The 21,281-nt window shown below is 46.0% G+C and overlaps 3 protein-coding genes across 4 annotated transcripts; 1 reads left to right on the top strand and 2 right to left on the bottom strand.

Moving 5' to 3' along the window:
- Window positions 1–2,720: 2,720 nt before the first annotated feature.
- On the bottom strand, window positions 2,721–6,190 carry LOC307228834 (dnaJ homolog subfamily B member 1-like). Its single transcript, XM_079998649.1, has 3 exons — window positions 5,556–6,190; window positions 3,552–4,156; window positions 2,721–3,400 (listed from the first exon to the last, which is right to left on the bottom strand). The coding sequence occupies exons 1-3, from the start codon at window positions 5,764–5,766 to the stop codon at window positions 3,167–3,169; spliced, it is 1,050 nt and encodes a 349-aa protein (XP_079854775.1). The 5' UTR covers window positions 5,767–6,190; the 3' UTR covers window positions 2,721–3,166.
- A 316-nt stretch (window positions 6,191–6,506) lies between these two features.
- tecrb (trans-2,3-enoyl-CoA reductase b) lies at window positions 6,507–15,722 on the top strand. Of its 2 annotated transcripts, XM_079998384.1 has the most exons (12): window positions 6,507–6,866; window positions 9,585–9,635; window positions 12,060–12,111; window positions 12,215–12,259; window positions 12,390–12,493; window positions 12,638–12,753; window positions 12,915–13,020; window positions 13,436–13,508; window positions 13,597–13,640; window positions 13,802–13,859; window positions 14,523–14,611; window positions 14,991–15,722. In XM_079998384.1, exons 1-12 carry the CDS (start codon window positions 6,852–6,854, stop codon window positions 15,162–15,164), a joined length of 927 nt encoding a protein of 308 aa, XP_079854510.1. In that variant the 5' UTR covers window positions 6,507–6,851; the 3' UTR covers window positions 15,165–15,722. The 2 variants fall into 2 exon arrangements, with proteins under 2 accessions (XP_079854510.1, XP_079854509.1); XM_079998383.1 differs by lacking the exon at window positions 6,507–6,866 and having other exon boundaries at window positions 9,287–9,635.
- Window positions 15,723–17,061: 1,339 nt separating this feature from the next.
- Window positions 17,062–19,441, bottom strand: ndufb7 (NADH:ubiquinone oxidoreductase subunit B7). Its single transcript, XM_079999302.1, has 3 exons — window positions 19,175–19,441; window positions 17,965–18,133; window positions 17,062–17,230 (listed from the first exon to the last, which is right to left on the bottom strand). The coding sequence occupies exons 1-3, from the start codon at window positions 19,284–19,286 to the stop codon at window positions 17,143–17,145; spliced, it is 369 nt and encodes a 122-aa protein (XP_079855428.1). The 5' UTR covers window positions 19,287–19,441; the 3' UTR covers window positions 17,062–17,142.
- Between the last annotated feature and the right edge of the window lie 1,840 nt (window positions 19,442–21,281).

Here is a 21,281-nt window from a genome sequence, read left to right as displayed (position 1 = left end):
CACTTGTTGTCAGTGCTGCCGGGGCCCGCGGTCCGCTGAGCAGAGCACTGGAAGGACACGTCTCCTCCAACGTGTCCGACCACCTCCCTCACCACGGAGCCGTGGAGGCTCACAGCTAGGAGGCAGAGCATTTTTTGGGCTTGAGAACACACTTGTGTTCAAAATAAAATGAAATAAAAATAAATGTACACAACAATGACACTATACTTTCTGTGGAGGGCAATGCTATATACGTATGACAATTCCTTTTTGAGTCTTTTTATTTTATTTCGTGTTTTATCTGAAACAAGTGTGATCCATTTTATATTACCTTGTTTTTTGACAATTTATGTCAATCTTCAATTTTTTTTTATTACGTTTTTTTATGAATTATAATGCATTCAATTAAAAATAGTACATACTACCAATGTTTGGCTCCAATAAGCTTTATATGTCAAACAATAATGCATACGATTGTTAAATCTAGAGAGTATTCCGTCAGATAACTTGACAACAATTTAAAAAACTAATTTCTTCATGGGTGTCATATCACGAGTACCCAATTGCCAGCTCCCATTAAATGTAATCTAAAGTCACATCAAGCAGAAACCCGAATTTCTGACAGTGTTCTTTTATTTATTTTATTTTTTTTACAAATCTTTCATAAAACTCTGTGGAATCAAGTGCAGAACACTGTGCCCAGGTACCTTAACAGCAAAGGAGAATGAAAAGTGAAGCTCAGCCGAAGTCCGTTAAATAAATACCAGACTGGATTTCTCAAACAATTCAAATGAGTCGTCTCAGCGGAGCTTCACTCCCCACCGCCACGATCATTACTCTTGAATTACTCCTACTACTAAACACAGCCCGTGCTCATGTTCGAAATGTCTGACAAAAGGATGGGAGACGGAGAAACTCACCCGAGAGGAGGCAGAAAAAGACGGCGTGCAGGGCGTTCATGTTCTCACCGGAGTTAAAAAAACCCAAAAAACAAAAAGCAATTTGGGAGCTTCCGAAAAAAAAACCCAAAAAAACACGGCGATAACGATGAAAGATAGATAGTCATCTGATTAAAGACAGTGCCGTTGAGTATGAGTGGCATAAGAATCCATAAAGGGAACAACGACCTGATTGTGCGCCAAATTGCACCGGCGGATTTGACCGTCCTCTAAGCGGTTCGGCGACTTAACATAAATCAACTCGGTTTGTTTCCGGTCCTTGGCTTTTATCCGGGACGCGGCCTCGTCTCCGCTGCTCCAGCGGCTGGAGACGTGAGCTCATGACTCTCCGCGGAGCCATTAAATCCCCGCTCGGCTTCTATGTGTTTATTGTTCCGGCGGCTCGCCTCGCTCACATGTACAGTATCGCTTGCCTCTGTGCATATGAATTGGCCTAAACGCTTTAGATAAACAAGGGTCAACTGACAACATCACGGGTGTGGGGGCGGGTCCCCCCTTGGACGTAGTCGGGAGCCAGCTTCCACGGCATTTCTACCTAGCAACCTGCCCAAAACAATTGACCAGGGGCTCTGCGTGATCATAAAAATGGGGGGGAAAGAAACGAGCACAGGGAGATAAAAATTAAAGGATTGGCTTGCTTCAAAATCTAGCGGCCCTGTTACAAGGCCACCGTCCACTTCGGTCTTTATTCGAGCTTTTTGGGATCAAGCGGAAAGAGGAGCGACTGGGGTGAGAGACGTAGCTCGCGGTCGGACTCATCAAGGATTTAAAAGTCGCCAAATAAACGCGCTTAGTCTTGAATTGCTTTTCAAGAGGTATTCTGCATTGGAATGTAGCTTTTATTTTTTATTATTTGAGCTGTAAACTGAGAAGCATTTCACCGGCCACCCTCCAAAGCGTGTGCATGTGTCGTCGTGTGGTGTGTTGCGCGACAATTAAAGATTCTTCTTCTCTCATAAAACTTGTACCTGACACAATGGGATTAAATGGGCGTTGCTGATAGTAAGGTGTGGCTCTGCAGCGCCACCAGCCGATCAGATCGAGCGCATTACTTCGACTACAGGAAACAGGGCTTGGGCTGTCGAAGGGCCTGCAGGCTCGGCCCCTCCACCGTGCACAATTAAGGGTTAAAAAAGTTCAAAGAATGAATACAGGAACTACTTGTTTCTGAATGTTGCTTGAACAGAGGAGGGGATTCACCAGGGAGACGTTCCTAAACCGAAGAAAAGGAAGATTGCAAAAGTGACTTTCATCCCCGGATCGATTATAATCACTCAAAAAAAAAAAAAAAAAAGTCCTTACGATGAATAGCCTCTTTATAGAAACACAAGACAACTTGGTGAGAGAATGTTTATTTCCATGAAAACTGTACAGTACATGCTGTAAACTTTTGATCTTTTGTATAGAAAACTCGACCGGGTTCGAACATGTTTCTTTTTTTAATATACACAGAAAATTAGACCGATTTGGTCACAAAATCAGCATCATTTAGTCTGGGTTTTCCTCCTTCGGAATGAAAATTTGACATTGACCAAGAAAATAAATAAATAAATCCATGACCAATAAAAATATGTCATGGAAGACTTCTACAGCAAAACTAATGTTTGCTGTAAGTGAATCTCAGACTTCTGCAGATACACATGCATGAAAAAACATTGTTTCTGGGGAGAATGTACTTTAAATCCGTTCTTGTAACTGGAAAAATACAACAAAAAAGTGCTGGGGTAGACACACTGACACCCCCACCCCACCCCACCCCACACACAGAAAAAGGCAGAGCAGCCAAAGTTCCTTTTCTTTATCAGTTCATAACATCTCAGCATAATGAGCCCAGAAATTAAATACTGCAGTCACCATAATATTACCCACCCCAAACATGAAAAGTCATTATTCAAAAAATATTACCCACTGGATTAAGTATAATCCAAATCTAGACATTTATTTACAAAACAATATTAACAAATACAGCTATTCAGCATTCTACAAGAAAACATATACAAAAATGATAATGTTCCACTTCAGATCAAGCAACATACATATAGCAGAATCCATATTTCCAACAGTTCATTTATTGTCCCTTGTAGTTTTACGGCCCATGTGGCTTGAAGGAGGTCGTTCATCAGAGGCGGTGGGATTATAAAACTCCCAAGGATGCAGGAAGCATCTCAGAACAGCAATTCCCGAGGGGTCGTTCTCAAGCTGCGTGACACACACGTGTCCCGCAGCGTTCAAGACGGTGGGAGGACTTGAGCGATAGTCTCTCGCGCACTCTGACTGAGCCGCTCCGGGAACTTCACCTCGAACTCCACGATCAGGTCTCCGCGGCGATCCGGCTGCCTGGGCAGGGGAAGTCCCTCCCCGGCAATTCGCCGCTTCATCCCCGGCCGCACCCCGTCGCTGATCTTGACGGGAACGGTTCTGCCGTCCAGCGTGGGAGCGTTGACTGTGCAGCCACACAAGGCCTGGAGGAGGGAGAGCCAGGAGGAGAGCAACGGTTATTTGTCTGAAGAAAGGCTTTAACTCCCCTTTCATTAAGTTCCCAAATATTATACACAACAACATCACTACAGTAGCTGGAGATGAATTTAAATTGGATTAAAGTGACAAACTCACATCTCTAAGGGAGACCTTGGCTGGGTAAACGATGTCGGAGCCATCGCGTCGGAATATGGGGTGTGGCTTGTCCTTCAACACGAAGACGACATCAGCCGGAATGTTGGTGGGCGTCTCGTCCCCCTCCTTGGGAAAGGTGATTTTTGTCCCCTCTTTCCAGCCTTTCTTGACCTCCACCTCAAGGATCTTGTCCTCCGTTCTTGTGCTTTGCCTATCCGGGTTCAGTCTTTTGTGGGAGATCTTCATCTTTTTGGTGCAACCGGAGAACACTTCCTCCAGGGTCACTCCGAGGTCATGGACTATGGGCGGGTCCTGGCGCTTTGTCAAGCTGGTGCTTTGACCTCCAAATCCCCCCATTCCGCCACTGAAGGACCGGGGAAAACCCCCCATTCCGCCGCCTCCCATGCCAAAGTGGGCAAAAGGATCGTCCGTGTGCCTTTCCTCATTCAAGCCCCCATTGCGGTTAGCAAAAAAATGGTCAAAGGGGCTACGTCCACCAAAGAACTCTGCAAAGATGGCATGCGGGTCGCCCTGGAAAGTGTAGCTGAACGCGCCGGGACCTCCACCACCACCACCCCCTCCGGGCACTCCTCCACCCTTCAGACCTAGTGAAAGAGAGATTTTGCAATTTAGTGGGATTTTGCAAATATGGGAAATTAAAGGTGTGTATATTTGTTCATTTTAAACTACTGTTTGTCAGTGGTTTGAAGTGGCCGTAGCATAAGATCGTCTGTGTTGGGCGGATTACACGATAAGTCCCAGAAGTTAATTCTAAGCCGCAATGTTTTGACCTCGTCTTTGCTCCAGGACCAAGTTTGCCTTCTTCTGGTAGACTGATTTGTTTTTGTTTTCTCTTGGTCACTTCAGGTGGTGCTGTTCTTTTATGTTAAGGTTCATGTGAATTTGGTAAAGCGCTGCTTTACCAAATTCACAGTGGCTGCCTCACATGTTGTGTGTGCCCTATCGGTGCATTCTTTCCACAGAAAGCAACAATGGAGACAGCATACTGTACATAACAAATATATCGAATAGCTGTTTCTCAGAAAGTGCAAGCCAAATATATATGGAATACATGATTTTTTGCAAGAAAATACTACAAATGACAACTTTAACAATCTGTTTATCAGATTATGTAGAATTTCCCTGGAAGCATTAATCAGATGACTGGATGTTCTTTGTTCAAAACTGGTTTTAATTCTTTGCCGACAATTATACACCACGACGAATTTATTGATCGACATCCGTATGACCACGCCCTTTTTATGACGTTTAACACAAACTTCTCCAGCCCTCTCAGTTGTGACGTCATAGCGTATCACCATCTATCTGTCTGTCTGTTAATCCCCGTGAAAGGTTCGACTTTTGGGATTCGGTTCCTGACGAGTAACAAGTGAAACGAGTCGTTCCATTTTGCGATTGTTTCTTTGGGTGGAATCAGTTACTTTCCACATGAAATACCCCTTGTCAACACACACACACCTTTATTTATATATATTTATATTTATATTTATTTATTTATATATAATAAAAGACGGATGCAATTATTTTCAGATCGCGAGTGGAACATTATCTCTTTCCCACCCACTCGCTGGATCGCATTTCAAGGAACTTGTTTGGACACGTTGCTCTTTTCGTTCGAGAACCAAGAACTAATTTCACCACAGGGATTAATAAAGTATACACCATCATTATTATTACTACTGTTATTATTATTATTATTATTATTCAGACCCGAGTCATTTATAAGATCCGTTCGCTAGGAACGAATCGCTGCGCGTCTCAGTTTAACTGCGAATCTAGCGCGCGCGCACACACACACACACACACACACACACACACACACACACACACACACACACACACACACACACACACACACACACACACACACACACACACACACACACACACACACGACTTCCATCACTTTCCGCCGCCCTGGAGCTTTTATTGCCCCGCGTCGTTTCAACCAAGTCTCCCTCTGCGTGTGACCGAGCGCCTCACCTTCCTCCCCGAAGCGGTCGTACACCTCCCGCCTTTTGGGGTCGCTCAGGACGTCGTACGCCTCCGCCACCTCCTTGAACCTCTCCTCGGCCCCGGCACTCTTGTTCTTGTCGGGGTGGAAGCGCAGCGCCTGCCTGCGATACGCTTTCTTCACGTCGTCCTCCGAGGCGCCCTTCTCGATTCCCAAAATGTCGTAGTAGTCCTTCCCCATGCCGACGGATCCGTGTTAGCGAGTCGGTCCGGCGATGCAACAAAACAAAACAGAACTAAACAAAAAGCTGCCAAGTGACTCCCCGGGGCCGAGCGTGACGGGGCTATTTATATGATTCCCGGGCGGCGCGGCAAGTTCGAGAAGTTTCCACGGTCGCCGCGAACTTTCCACATTCTGACGGATGGGCGTGTGCCCCGCGACACGCCCGCGCCACGCCCTCCTTGCGGCCCGATCGGGCTTTAACAACAAATAACGCCGCGTGTCTCTCTCCGGGATGTCGAGTTTCCAGCGTCTTCGGTTGTCGTCCTACTGGGATGTAACCTGGCGCGATTGGCGGCCATTAGACGAGGCCATTTTAAGCCCGTACGCTCTTCTTTCGGAACTTTTCGGAAATACAACTCACACTGGTCGGCTTAACGTAAAACCCCGGACAACAGGTTATGCTGCATTTCAGCGGCAGTCGGAAAACCGTAATTTCGAGGTGACAGTCGTCACCCCGCGCTATATGTGCCCGACCGCCACTGTTCAGCAAAACACCAGGGCCAGCAGCACATTTTTGGTTTGTTTGGCAGTCTTGTGACTTATATGCACATCTGCACAGGAGGGTCCGTGTAATTATACCCACGTACTGCACACGTACTGCCAGGGGCCTAAACTACGTTGATTCGTAGTCAGGGTGGAAGTTAGACTGGTTCCCCAAAACAAACACGTATGCAATAGACCTTCGTTCACCGTTGACGGTGTGCGCTGACGCGGCGCCGTCGACGCCGAGTTTGTCATCTGGGAAAAACGAAATTCCGCCCTGGAATTGAACGGTCATTCCATTTCACTTATCCACGCGAGACCTCAGACTTTTCCCGAGTCCCCGCCCTATAGGAACGCAGCGTCCCTGGCCGGTCCATCTGCCCGCCCCGTTTCATTGGCGACGGCGCCAGCGATGTGGGCGCGTCCTTCGGACAATCGGCCGATCCGATTGGCTGCGGTGACCAGGGAGTACACGCCTCGGCAGTGGGCTCAGTTGCCACCGATTGGAGGAAAGAGCCGTCACCCAAGTCGGATCAAGGAAGAGGGCGCACACTGACAAGATGAAGCACTACGAGGTAAGTAGTGTCTCTGAAACTCTAAACCGTCAATGGGCGTTATTGTCCCCGTGTTACCACTCGCATCGATAGGAAATAGGACTTTAGCTTCCACGCACACACGCTTGAGAAATTAACTTTCACGGCCGAATAAAGGGGCTGAAAAAAGCAGAGGTTCCACGCCGTGGGCTTTTCCCCCTGAATGCGATGGTCGCTGCTGTGGCCTCATGCAGGGGCTGGAGCTGGGTGCCTGGAGGTGCTGGAGGCGCTGGAGACAGGCGCCCCCCCCCCCCCCCCCCCGTGTGTGTGTGTGTGTGTGTGTGTGTGTGTGTGTGTGTGTGTGTGTGTGTGTGTGTGTGTGTGTGTGTGTGTGTGTGTGTGTGTGTGTGTGTGCGCGCGCGCGCGTGTGAAAGCCGTGCGCCCGTCAAGCGAAATGTGCAAAAAGTCCCGGTTCTCCGTGGGTCTCCACGGGCGTTCCCCTCGCGAAGGCGCGGGGATTAACGCCGATACGTTCAACGTGTCAAGAGCAGCGCGTTTCGCCGCCGCCGCCGCCCCCTCTGGCGAGAATGCGTCGCGACGCAGCGCTGTCCGCTTGCTCAACTCAGCCCCCGCGGTCGTAACAGCCCCGTCGCTCCAGCGCAATCTGAACCGCGGTGCCAAGTTCATAGGTTGTCATTGGATTTATGCTCCGTCTCAGAATCGGTTTATCTGGGCAACTACATTTTTATATACAAGGAATTGGTCTCGGTAAGGGTGGGTGCATTGCTGTACAGCCAGTTAGCAGTCTAAATATTCTTAAAAACAGTGTACAGAATATACAAAGTGCACAGGACATATTGAAAGGGCGGTACGGTTGTTGGTATTGGCTGTGGGTATAGATATAAATATAGATGGGATATTTCTGTACAGGAATGATATGTATACAAGCAATGTTATTATAATACCATATTATATATGGCAGTTATTGCACAAGTTGTGTGTGTGTGTGTGTGTGTGTGTGTGTGTGTGTGTGTGTGTGTGACTTTGAGTGCCAAGGTAACAAAACTAACCTTCAGATAATGTTGCCAACCATTCAATTTAAATTTTTATTCCAAAGCCGGCGCTGGCTCTCAAAAAGTATAGTTTCTCTCTAAAGCATGGAAACCTGTCTGACAGGATTTGAAGCAGCAGCTTCTATATAAATTGCTCCGACCAGAGGATTCCATTTAACCCACCACAAGTATGTGCTTGTGTCTCAATGCACTACGGCCAACCCATCTTTATAAAGCTTGGAACTCGAGAGGTCCTCAATACAAAGCTGAGCTTTAGAGGGAAGCCTGGACGGGGCAGTTTGCAGGTTTATTTTTTATATCACATACACCAGGTGGCACCAGAGGAGCCTACTATAGATGCTGTCATTTGCACATGAAAGTCCTTGGAATAATTAATTTATAGTTTATCTATTTATAATTTCCACTTTTAATTATATATATCCAGTTCTCTTTACTGCTGGGACAACCTTTTTTGTTTTGACAAACACAATTTATCGGAAAAATAAATATAGATTGAGAAGGAAAAACAAATTGTCGGTTCCAAATATTTCACATATATTCTCTCTTTGTTTTTAAATTTTAATCCGATTCATATTCTGGTATTTTCAGTGTATGTGTCAAAACAATTTCTTGCACAAGCACAGAGGGCTTGAGAATCAGACTCTCCCCTTTGCGTGTGTGGGAGCTTTCCTGTTTGCTTATTGTGCCTCAGCAGTAGACATTGTAAAACCAACCCTAGAAACCCCAGCCTACAGCCATAAAAGTGATAAATATCGATGTCTTTGGTCTCGGGAATGGTGATAGGCAGAGAAGATGTTACGGGAGAAGATTGACACGTTTAGATATCATCTCCACGCGGACTCTGACTTTGCATATGACATCACCACATGGATGTAAACGGGAGGTGGTCCGCAGGGAAAGGCTTGTTATGCAGAGCCAGCACTAGATGTTTATATTTAGCAAGGAAGCGGAGAAGGGGGGGTCAGATTGATGTGGTGGTGTTGGGGTGTCTTCAGGTGTGTGTGTGTGTGTGTGTGTGTGTGTGTGTGTGTGTGTGTGTGTGTGTGTGTGTGTGTGTGTGTGTGTGTGTGTGTGTGTGTGTGTGTGTGTGGCGCTGAGGTTTGTTTGGGAACATTATTGAATTATAAATTGATATCTGTGCCCCGTCTTCAATAGTCTAAACCATCCGATGTGAAAGTGACGTATTTAATGAAGCGTTTCCTTGGGGAAGTGTCCATTCCTTATTTGTGACTCCAGCATGTTGCATGTCTGGGGACCAGGGCTGGCAGTTAAAAAAAGCGCCATGCCACAAGCGAAGGAATGGAAGGGTGGGAGGGTGAGTGAGCGGGTGGGTGGTCGGCGGGTAGAGAGATTAGAAAGGAGGTTGGGAGTGAGGGAGGGGCAGGAGAAGGGAAGCAAGATTTATTTCCACAGCTGAATTCAGACCCTCACCTCTGCTTTTCTCATGGTCCGCGGGAGACTGTCGTGGTTTTGAGAGCGAGGGCGGAACAAAGGGGAAGCACAAGGGAAGAAAGCGCTTAAATCTGAGCCCAGGAGGAGGAGTGTGGATATGGATACCTTGGCTCTAGAGGCCACCGGCCCCAAAAAGACGGCTAATGGGTCAACGGCAGCGGCGGCGGCGGCAGCCTCTGCACCAGCAAAACGCAAACCCGCCAAGAAAGCTAAAAAAGCTGTTGTTTTCTTTGAGGTGGAGATACTGGACGCCAAGACCAAGGACAAGCTCTGCTTCCTGGACAAGGTAAGATCTATATATTCTTTTTTTTTTTTTCTCTCTTTTGAGGTATCTCTCGGAATTGAGCTGTCTTAAGAAATCTAGTCAGGGGCTTTTTGCGTGCACGTATCTGTCCTAATGCTTGTGCTGTGTTTACTAAATGCAACAGGTGCAACTTGGCTGCGTCTGTATGTAAGAGAGACTTTTTCTGGAACACGTCGCGCTACTGCTGCCACAGTCGGAGTCCTGAATTGACACGCTAACATGCTGTTATGCATGCATAGAAAAGAAACCCATTTGCTTCATTCAGAATGCCTTTGAGTAGATTTTATTTTTTGTAATGAAATTTGTTTTTGTAACGTAGTTTTTAAAATTCTATGATGCAAAACAACAGCAATATGTGAACTTGGACTATGTTCAATTGTAATTCTGATGTTCTAGATAAAGCTGTTTTAAAGCTTTTAGCTTATTTGTTTTAAATGACACCCTTGGAATTGGAATTGGAATTCCAGTTGAGTTTGTCCTGTAACGTGCCATCATCACAGCAGTACGGACACTGCATTAGCCAGGTTAACAGTGTTGTTACCCGGTCCGCCAGGGCTCATCAAAGCCAAACTCCTCCGGCTTGTGAGGGAAGGGGTCTCATCCTCGCCGGATTATCGGGGCTCTCTACTCCGTTTAAAAACTAAGCAGAGTTTCCATCGGCTGTGATCCTAACACCCGGTGAGACGCAGTTTCCAGGATTTGACAGGTCTAGATATAGACCTGGAAAAAGACCCCGCGCGGGGGAGACGAGGGATGCATGAAGGAGACAAGCGGAGTTGAAGGGACTCAGCCGTTGGGGTTGGATATAATGCACACATTTTTTTTGAGCCTGGGCAGTAGAAGAGGCTGGAAGTGATTTTTGAAAACTCAGGTTATGGTGTGTTGATGAAAGGGGATGACGCTGAGGTCAATTGGACCTCCCTCCGCGTTGATATTGTCTCTGAGAGGCTGAGCACCAAGGCTCAAGAATGACCTCTGGTCTAAACTAGCCTACTTTGGGTGCACTTAAAAACTCACTTTATTTGAGGGCTACCACAGGTCCACAGTCGAATGTCGTGTGTGTGTGTGTGTGTGTGTGTGTGTGTGTGTGTGTGTGTGTGTGTGTGTGTGTGTGTGTGTGTGTGTGTGTGTGTGTGTGTGTGTGTGTGTGTGTGTGTGTGTGTGTGTGCGCTCTCTGTTCTGTAGTCTGGTTAAGTTTTTGGATTAGGAAGGAAAACCGTCAAACAAAACCAATTTTTTATTGTTCTGGGAATTTCAAAATTCGCTTATCCTCTGAAGACAGCATGGAAACAACTTATTTCCTCTTCTGGTTTCATTGCAGCTAAAACACTTATTCTGATGTTTTGGATGAGATAAGAAGTCTGGGCTCTCAAATTTTGGCCAAGTGATCTGAGCACTACTCCAGTTTAAGAGACAGATATGCAGAATTTTCCAAGATTTGGCAGCCTCTCATTTGTTATTTAGAGATTCAGGCTATTATTATCCTGAACGGGTCATCTGCTCGGCGTTGATTGTCCCCCCCATCTTTCACCACATCTTTATTTTTTCTTATATACTGTAGCAGGTAGTGAAGAAGGAGGGTAGTTACAAGCGTATTTGTGTTTAGTTCTCATATAAAACAAAATTCTAGATACTTCCCTCAGTGGGGAAAGGGCATTAACTGTCCCCACTTAGCCTGGGCTTCACTCATCATCTTACTCCAGGCCTTGGGAAGACTTTATAGATTCTTTGCAACTATGGTCTGGAACCTCTTTGAGAGATACTGAGATACTCTAAGAATGAATTGGAGTCTAACTGCAAAATAAAAAATCTTTAAAAAATGCCAATACGCTTACAGAACAATTTGACCGGTAACATTTTTTTTTCTTGGAAAATCACTGAAATGCAGACAGCCTCCAGCTGGAAACCCCTGGAACTGTTGAGTGAAGGGCGGTTGGGGTTTCCCCACCCGAACGAATAAGGTCTTCTGATCAGATACTGGTGTCAGTGGGATGACCTGACTCCACTGGTTTCCTGGGGGTTTCGCTGCCCTTCACCCCCCACCTGCGGTTGCTTTAAATGTGGTGTCTGTCTGTCTGCTCCCTGTCTGGTTATGAGCAGATGCATGGTTCCATATTGAGTGTTTATATTTGGGGTAGTTTATGCCATTGCTGGCAGCCTCGCACAATGTCATGTATTTGGGCTCGGAGTGTGCATGGCTTCTTTTTCACTTTGAAGCCATTGTACCAGCTGTTTAATGCTGTGTGCCCAGAGGGTGTGGGCACAGCCAGAGCTAAATTTATCACTAATCACACACACTAAAGGAAAGCAGGAACATTATCTTTGTGTGTGCGCACGTGTGCGTGCGCACGCCACATTCAATTTGAATATTTATGATTAATTTTCATTTATTTTATTATTTTGCAGGTTGAGCCAAATGCCACAATTGGGGAGATCAAGTCGATGTTCCACAAGAGCCGTGAGTTGCACCTCTGAGCAGCCTCATAAATCAAGAGTCACGATCCGGGGAAGCCACCATGACACAAAAACTGATGTTTCTCTTCTCACCCATCTCTCCTCAGACCCTCAGTGGTACCCAGCCCGGCAGTCCATCCGCCTTGACCCCAGTAAGACAGCCGGAGATTTGACCTTTGACATTTCCTGTGGTGTAGCTAGATGGCGTGTTGTAATATGTGTGTGTGTGTGTGTGTGTGTGTGTGTGTGTGTGTGCGTGTGCGTGTGCGTGCGCGCTCCAAGAGGGGAAGTCTCTGAAAGACGAGGACGTCCTCCAGCATCTCCCCGTTGGAACGACTGCCACCTTCTACTTCAGAGACCTCGGAGCCCAGATCAGCTGGGTCACAGTACGTAGGCGCACGCTTGTCGCAGGGTTTTTGGGCTGGAAAAAGACGTCACGACCTCGGGTGGAACCGTTGCCGGAGGTTGTCCCGCTTAGGCTTTCCAACCAAACCTTCCCTCTTTCTCTTCTGCCCCCCCCCCCCCCCCAGGTGTTCCTCACCGAGTATGCTGGTCCTCTACTCATTTATCTGATGTTCTACTTCCGGGTTCCCTTCATCTACGCCCCCAAATATGACTTCACCACCAGTAAACACTGGGTCGTACAGTGAGTCACGCGTCACCTGCAATTTGAAACATGCAGTTTCTACAAACATTTCTCAAGACGTTTGTTTTCATTTTTTATTTGATTTTATCTATTTTTGGAGGTCATGAGGAGATGGAGCTGTGGAGCAGTGCTTTAAAATTAGAACCTTGTTTCTGTTCCAGCCTTGCCTGTATGTGTCACTCCTTCCACTATGTGAAGCGGCTGCTGGAAACACTCTTTGTCCACCGCTTCTCCCACGGGACAATGCCGTTACGCAACATCTTCAAGGTGAGACGTGTTTACGCCCTCCTCGCCCTGGCACCGTGCCAGCTGGCCGTCCCACCCCTGCAACGGCGTTCACGTCCGGCCGCCAACCGCTCGCTCAGAGGGGGCGGGGTTTGGCCGCGACGCTGAGCCGTGTCTTTCGGAACGCATTTCTTTTCCTTATCCGCATTCAAAGTGTTGCTCCATCGGTTACGGTGATGCGACGGAGGACGCACGTGTTCGACAAATTTCACCTGATAAAGATTTCGTCCATGAAGTGGCACCACCCCGGCCGCTCAGTCATCCCTTTTAATGACGTCATCAAATCCTTGCGTTCTTATATAAATATTTCTTGGATAACAGAGGTTTTGTCACGTCAAGCACCTCAAACTGCTGTTTTTTTTTTGTTTTGTTTTTTCTCCTGTGTTGCTGGTTTCAGAACTGTACCTACTATTGGGGCTTCGCTGCCTGGATGGCGTACTACATCAACCACCCTCTGTACACACCGCCCAGTGAGTGTTTGCACACACGCGTGGACACGACGGCTTACTCAAAAGTTGTATTCCAAACTAACGCATTCATCATGGTGTCTCGTTGCAGTTTACGGTGAACAGCAAATCCGACTAGCCCTCGTCATATTCTTGGTAAGACTTTTTCACTCCTCCCGCCGCCCACGTTTGCTATGATGCGTTAACGTCAAACAATGACTGTTGCCCACTTTTAAGGGTTTCTTCTTTCCAATAAAAGTGGTTTCTATGTGTTACTCTCGCCTCGCTCCACATACTAATAAACATTCCATCCTCAGTTCTGTCAGATCGGGAACTTCTCCATTCACATCGCTCTGCGGAACCTCCGCCCACCAGGTACAAGTACGCACAGCATGCCAAGTACGCATGCCATGTTATTTGTCATCGCTTACGCAGGTTTAGAGCTGGAGGTTCGGAGGAGACGACTCTTGGTTAACAATTTTATTTGGTAAATGTTTTTTTGTTTTTTTTTCGTTCGTTTTTTTCTTTGTAAAACGTAAATCGAAATGATTGAATCAAAAAGTCTGTTTCAGGAGTTGAAGCCAGAAACGGTGTCGAGACAGATTTCTAGACAGTCAAAAGCAGCTGATCAGCCATTGGTCATAATAAAAGATTTCTCTTGCGCCATTTATAACAGCATCCAATTTTGTAGGATATATTCATTAGTTAAAGGCATTCATGGGGGAAAAAAAACAGAAATAATATAAAATATTATTTACAATTTAATATATTTTTTTAACAATTGTGGTTCTAATATGCCAGTGACATTTAAAGATTGGCTTTATCATTTTCTAGACTCTAGATTTGTAAATTTTTGTAAAAAAAAACAAAAAACAGTCGTGCACAGGGTTTACTTCCCGATTTACTTGTGTTGGCGAACGCAGGCACCATCATCCATCTTTTCGACATCAACACGCCGGGTTTATTTGGACCTGCGTGACTCTGATCTGTGTGTAGATTTTCACCACTTTTTCCTTTTTGCGTCTTCACTTTGACCAGGCTCGAAGACCAGGAAGATTCCCTACCCGACTAAGAACCCCTTCACCTGGATATTCCTGCTGGTTTCCTGCCCCAACTACACCTACGAGGTCAGACACACAAACACACACTCCATCAGTGTCGGTCGGGTGTGGCTGATTGTGGAAGTGAAGATCTCGGGTTTTCTGCCCGTACAGAAAACACACAACGCAACACTTTGGAATATAAGCCGTGTGAGGGAGAAATATGGCTTCATGTCTGTGGTGTCGCCAGCCGCCCAGTTCATGAGTGCATAGTACCCATGAGTGCATAGTACCCATGAGTGCATAGTACGCTCAAAATGATGTCCCCCCCGTCAGTTTGACATTAACCCCCCCCATCGCTACAGATTTTCAAACTCGCGCCGCTCGGGTTGTGTGCCCGGTGGAACTGCTGCCCCCTGGTGGCCGAGGTCCGTCCGTAACATGTGTTTATGTTTTGTTCTTGCAGCTGGGTTCATGGCTGGGCTTCACAGTGATGACCCAGTGTCTGCCGGTGGCCTTCTTCACCCTGGTCGGCTTCATCCAGATGACCGTGTGGGCCAAGGGCAAGCACCGCAGTTACCTCAAGGAGTTCCGCGACTACCCCCCGCTGCGCTCACCCATCCTGCCCTTTATTCTGTAGCGGGTGACGTGAGCCACCCCTCTCCCTGGCAATGTCTTGACTTTTGGTAGAAGCAAAGTATCGATCCCTTTGCCGCAGCCCCTAATACAAACCTTCTCTTTAAAGACGATGCCTGCGCATTCACACTGGAACCGATTTAACTCTCTTGGAAATGATTCAACCCCGCCCCGTAGCCATGTTTTCCTGTCGCTAATGCCCCCAATACCCGCGTCCGTGGAAGCGAAATGTGCACTACCACTTCTCTGCTCACCAAGTACACACGTCACGCTGGCTGTTGCTTAATTTTGGGGCCCCCTTGCTCCCCTCTCATCGTTGTGTTTCTGATCTAGAAAGACCGGCACGAATAGAAGACGGAGAACTACTCCAATGTCTTTAAACACCACACTGTCATGTCCCCCGAGCTTTAAATGTTATCGAAGACCTTTTTCCAAAACATTTGAATGTGAAATTTTGATTTTAATATTTGTGAATCCCAGTTTGCAAAGTCAACCTCATGCTTCCCAGAAGTTTTGATTTTGTTGTCTGTCCAGGTAATTTATTAAAAAACTGTTAACTAAATTGTTGCTCTGCTTTGTTTTTCCCTGTAACAGGAACTGTTGCTGATGAATCACATTCAAACACAAAATCTGATTCTCACATGAGTTCAACCAATTTAGCCTTTTAGATCTAATCAAGACCGTTATACAGGCATTATCCGGAAAATATTTATCTTCTTCTTTCGTATATCATCAGATGGCCAACTCAGTGTCATATAGCCACGCCCTCGTCTCCAGTCCTAGGTCAAAAAGGCCAGCTTCTGAGGGTGGGCTGTATAGGGGGCAGCTGGTGATTATGTGCTCGGCAGTCTGTTCAGGTTCGCCACACTCGCATGACGCACTGTCGGATAGGCCCCACTTCTTTAGAGAGGACTTGAAGCGCCCGACGCCAGTACGCAGGCGGTTCAGCGAGGTCCATAGGTGGCGTGGCATGTCTTCTCCTTTTACACCTTTAATTATAATAATAATTAATAATATAAATAATATTAAATAATAAAAAATAATTATAATAATTATAAATATTTATATATATATATATATATATATATACACACACACAGTGGTACCTCGACTCACTACTAATTCCTTCTGTAAGAACGGTCGTATGTTAAAACAGTCGTATGTCGAAGCAATTTTTCCCATATACACCACGCTCATTTTTCTATGATTTCCTTCTTAGTTTCAATGGGAATCATTGCCTCTTTCCCATCATCCTTCTTCTTAGAAGTCATCATGAAGGGTGAAAATAAACAATACACAGCACCAACACAGTAAATATGGAAAAAAATATCGATAAGCCACAAACTACGTGCACACACGATGTAGGTCGCCCACTGACTGACTGCTGACTGGCTGCCGACGCGCCAACTGCAAATGTCCACAGTCGTATCTTGGAGCAGTCGGTCCCAAGTCGATACAAATTTTCACGACTATCGCCACTCGTATCTTGTAAGTAGATGCAGTTGTAAGACACGGTTGGGCCTTGTTGCCTCTTGGATCCAAGCCCAGCGATGGACTCACCTCTCTCTCTCGCGCTCTCTCTCTCTCAACAAGAACACCCATGTTGGGGACCAGGTACTAATTGCAAATACTTGTATTACCATTTGGTATCACAGAGGCATAATTTGATTTTACAGTTAAAATGTAAATTGTTAAACCTGAACGCCACAGAATAGTTTTGTAAAAGAAAACACTGGCTTGTAATTCTGGAAATTACTAAAAATAAAGCAAAATACAGCAATTAGTCCCATCAAATTAGGCAACGTCATGTTTTGCTATTTTAAGCACTTTGACTGGCTTCCTGGAATTTAACACAAATTATCAAGTGTAGACAATAAAAAATAAATTAAAGACAAAATAAATAAGTTTTGGACAACTTGCTGTTTATTTATTGTGGACAGAAGGTATATACACAGAAGACAAAGAGTTGGTTGATTTCATGATCACGCAGCCTCTGCTTTGGCCTCAATTCTCTTCTTCCTCAGTTGGAGTCTCCGCTCTCTTTCATATTCTTTCATACGCATAACATAACTGCAATAAAGAAAAAAAAAGTGAAAATGATCAATTGGTGGATTTTTAACACCTCAATTTTTTTTTTCAATACAATTTACTGCCTCAGAACAAATATTCATGAAACAACTTTGAGCTATGGTATTTTTACGAGAAACACCTTGGATATGGCTTGTGCAACTGGATTGGCATATTAACGGAACAACGATTCTGAGACAAGCAATACTCTGTTCACTGCAGTCGCCTTTATGCATCAGCTGTAAAGGAGACTTCAGTCAAAACATTAGTATTGCAACAGTTACCAACATGTTTAAAAAGTGCCAAAGCGGCGCTTGGTCCTTTGAATCAAAGTAAATTTCAGAAGAAGTAGAAAGGCTCACGATGGCAGCTGGATGAACACAAATTGAGCTCAAGTCCTGAAATGTTTTACTTCTTTTGAAGTTTGTTTATTTATATATATATATATATATATATATATATATATATATATATATATATATATATATATATATATATATATATATATTTATTTATTTTTTGATAGTGAAGAAGAATCTTGCCCATTGTGAGTGTCAAATTTATTTATGATACCGAAAATCTGAAAAGCTTATTTATACACAAATAAGCTTATTAAAATGTCCTTTAAACATTTCCACTGAGAACCAAATGCGCTGAGACCACTGTTCTCGCAAATGTTTGTCACTTTGGATCAAGATGTTCAAATGAAGATCACCAGCGTAGTGAAAACCACTTACTCCTGGTGCTCGCAGTAATCCCAGTCGTGCCTCTCGTGCTTGCAGGCCAGGAAGTTGGGCCAGTTGTCCCTCTTGCACTTCATGAGCTTGAGGAGATGGTGTGCGCAGTAGTCCCTCTGCTCCAACGGGAGCTGGGCCAGGTTCATCTGCTCCTGGGTGGCCACCATCTCTGTCGGAGGGGACGCAATGCAGCTTTAAGCGGGATCCTTTTCAAATGCACACGGTTCAGGACAGCGCTTCAACAGAGTCAATGCAGCCACAGGTATGAGCCACAGAGCAAATGCTACCGACACTTTCAAACCAATGTCCAATCGATAGCTGACGTCTCCAGACGCAAGGGAAACGTTAGCAGCAACTCAACGCTTTTTAAGACCTTTTAAAAGACACAATTTGCCGCGGCTTCAGACTGTTACGCCTCCTCCAGGTCAGGTGGCGAGGTAAGTGATTCGGAACTGTCATTATATTTTCCTGAGACTCGTGCAGGGGTTTTCTTGGCTCTCTCTCCGTGCAGCCAAGTCTGGGATGTAATAATCGAGTGAGTTGGGCTCATCCAGAAATGTCCCCCCCCCCCCAGGTAAGTACAGTATGATACTCAACAGCCGGCCGGGGCAGTCACTGTCGTGCAAAAAATTCACAAATAATGATTGAATTGTCTCATTCAATCTACGCAACTATTTGAACATACACTCAACGGTGGGTGCCATGACATTTCACTGCATATATGTATGACCATATGTATGTGACAAATAACCTCTTGAATCTTGATCTTGAAACAATACGAATTGACTTCATGTCATTTCCCTCAATTGAAGGACAGGCACCCATTTCATATTCTATTCGTTGCAGCATTTTTTTATTTTTTTTAACACTTCGCCCTCAATTTGGCGTCACTACTTTGACGAAACAGAGCTCTATTTCTAACCCAGGGAACGACTCGGAAGACGCATCATTCGTATTTACAAAGACGGACGCGGATCAATACAACGCGACTAAACGGCATTGGAAGCAAGACGCCGTTCATTCAAACCTCAACACCATTCAAGGACTTTCAAGGCCCGGGATTCGTCGGACCGAACCCATGACATTTTAGGGACCTGCAGCTGGTGCGGCGTTCGCTGGTTTTGACAAGACCGAGACCCGCGGAGCCAGAGACCCCGCGGAGCCTCCGCACGATCCGCGTCACAGCCGCAGAGCGTCGCCGGTGACAAACCTCTCTCTTTCCTCTCGGGGAAGCCGAAGTGGGGATCGAACTCGTGCTTCCTGGCCGGGTCCGGCTCGGTGTCCGTCTCGGTGATGTACCGTCTGGAAAGGTGAGTCCCCATCTCCCGAAGCCTCGACCGCGTGGACCAACCGAGTCTGGCGCCGTTTGTTGCTGTTCACTCCGCGCTAATTCTCTGCTTTCACGGCTCCGTTCCGACTTTCCATTCGGTCACCTCCAGAAACTACCTTAGGCCACTTCCGCCCCACACCGGAAATAAACACGCGGGGAAGTGCTTCAGTGAAACACCCCCCCGAAAGCAACTCTAACTGCAAGAACTGTTCCGCTTGTCGCTGCGTGCCGCTAGTTTATTTTATTAATGATTTGATTGAATTATGAATACAATAACAATAAACCAGGCGGCTTTATAACAATACAATATAAATAGAAATCACCATTCTTGGAGGAACTCACCAAAGCTTGGATTGTAAATAATTTGCACTTGCCTCTTCATTGATCGGAGCCTGCATGTTCCAGAGGAAGTTGTAGTTATTGAGAAGGTTAGTGTTTTGGCATAGAGCTGATGAGATCCGCCTCCATTATCTGAATTTAATTCCGAGACGTAACCTATCATGTTCAACTTCTCACGTTTATAACAAACCGAATTCCATGAAAATCGGTTCAATACTAAGCGAGTTACAGTCGATTTCGCAGAGAAGTCTGCATCGCTCAATACACATTGTATTTGTTTAGTAGGATCTTGACCGCCCCAACATGGCAGACGTGCGGACGCATAGCGACGAAATACAGCAGCGGCCAGTGAGGTATCTGCGTTATAGGCCCTTTCTCAATCTGCGTTCTTGTCTGTACTTGTGTTCTTGTGGACTTGTGAAATGTCATCAGTCGCAGCCCAAGTACTGTTCCAATTCAAAGTACCAACAAGCCAAGTCCAGTCCAAATGCCTGGATGTGGACTTGCTCCGCCCATTTTATTGAGGATGCATTGGTGGTGACTTGTGTGGACTTGGGACAGCCAAGTATCCCAGAATGCATTTCGTAGAATGACCGTCCTGCGTCCTCCCGTCCCCGGGAGTCTGTACTCCCGAGTCGAACTTGCCAAGTCTGAACTGCCAAGTCCGCAAGTCCGGACTTTGCGTACTTGGTATTGAGAAACGGCTGTCACTGCCCTCTGGCTAATTCTTCTTCTTTGGTGTTGTTTAACGGCGGCTGGCAAACAAAAAACTGTCACCCATTGATCAAGAGTATGGACAGAGGAGACTTAAGTCACAGGGGCAGGGGGGTCCGGAGCCTCAACAATGCGCGCACATCCGGGCCACAGAGAGAGAGCGATCGGGGCGCAATTTGCGCACCTGTCTCCCTCTCCGACGATGTGCTCGGCAGCAATGGGCGGCCCGCTATCGCCGCGGTGTGTTTTTATTTTAGATGTAGGTTATTTTATTTTGCTCCATTTCCCTACGGAGCTAAACAAGAACCGTGCATAAACGGGCCACTTTCGCCTCGACTCTCTTGATCATTAGAGACGACCAAGCTCAGCAAGATTCAAGTGCTCCCTAGGTTGCCCCTGCGATAGAGAAGAAATTGTGTAGTGCCCCTAAAGCTGGGGCCACATTACGTGATTATTTTTTTTTTAAATCGTGAATGACAATGAAAAGATTGTCGACTAACATTTTCAGATTTATTAATGTCTTCTATAGACTGGGAGCCAGACCAATCTGCAGCTCATGTCTGATTCACTCTGCAGAATACGTCTGGCCACCCTCCCATTTAAACAGATTTCCACCCGACCTTGCCAGGGTCAGGCCAACCACAACCGTTTATCTTATATGGGGCAGGTGAAACGATGACGAGCCCGAGGAGAGCTGTTGAGGCACCTTACCAAGATGGCTGCCTCTGACATGGAATGGTCTGTTGAATTGGCTATTGCGACAGAATTAAAGGAAATGGACGGCATATTTTCTCTAAAAGAAGAACAAACAACTGCATTTTCAGGCTTTTTTGATAAGAAAGATGTGTTTGCTACAGAGCCCACCACGGCCCACGCAGAAAAAAAATGTTAGTAATCCGTGAGCAAGGTTTATGAACCTTGCTCACATATGGTG

The sequence above is a fragment of the Zeus faber genome (assembly GCF_960531495.2).
Source record: "Zeus faber genome assembly, chromosome: 4".
NCBI classification, from domain to species: domain Eukaryota; kingdom Metazoa; phylum Chordata; class Actinopteri; order Zeiformes; family Zeidae; genus Zeus; species Zeus faber.
The sequence above is the reverse complement of the archived record's forward strand: the minus strand, read 5'-3'. Positions and strand labels throughout refer to the sequence as shown.

Bases quoted from the DNA above. Each gene is read 5' to 3' on its own strand.
- LOC307228834 (XM_079998649.1), bottom strand. From the start codon at position 5,766: ATGGGGAAGGACTACTACGACATTTTGGGAATCGAGAAGGGCGCCTCG. The intron at 4,157-5,555 runs GTGAGGCGCTCG...CTCTTTCACTAG, and splicing joins CGACCGCTTCGGGGAGGAAG to GTCTGAAGGGTGGAGGAGTG. The intron at 3,401-3,551 runs GTGAGTTTGTCA...TCCCTCCTCCAG, and splicing joins CCAAGGTCTCCCTTAGAGAT to GCCTTGTGTGGCTGCACAGT.
- tecrb (XM_079998383.1), top strand. From the start codon at position 9,447: ATGGATACCTTGGCTCTAGAGGCCACCGGCCCCAAAAAGACGGCTAAT. The intron at 13,509-13,596 runs GTGAGTGTTTGC...GTCTCGTTGCAG, and splicing joins CCCTCTGTACACACCGCCCA to TTTACGGTGAACAGCAAATC. The intron at 13,860-14,522 runs GTACAAGTACGC...CACTTTGACCAG, and splicing joins GCGGAACCTCCGCCCACCAG to GCTCGAAGACCAGGAAGATT.
- ndufb7 (XM_079999302.1), bottom strand. From the start codon at position 19,286: ATGGGGACTCACCTTTCCAGACGGTACATCACCGAGACGGACACCGAG. The intron at 18,134-19,174 runs GTTTGTCACCGG...CCCCTCCGACAG, and splicing joins CCCCGAGAGGAAAGAGAGAG to AGATGGTGGCCACCCAGGAG. The intron at 17,231-17,964 runs GTAAGTGGTTTT...TCTTTATTGCAG, and splicing joins GATTACTGCGAGCACCAGGA to TTATGTTATGCGTATGAAAG.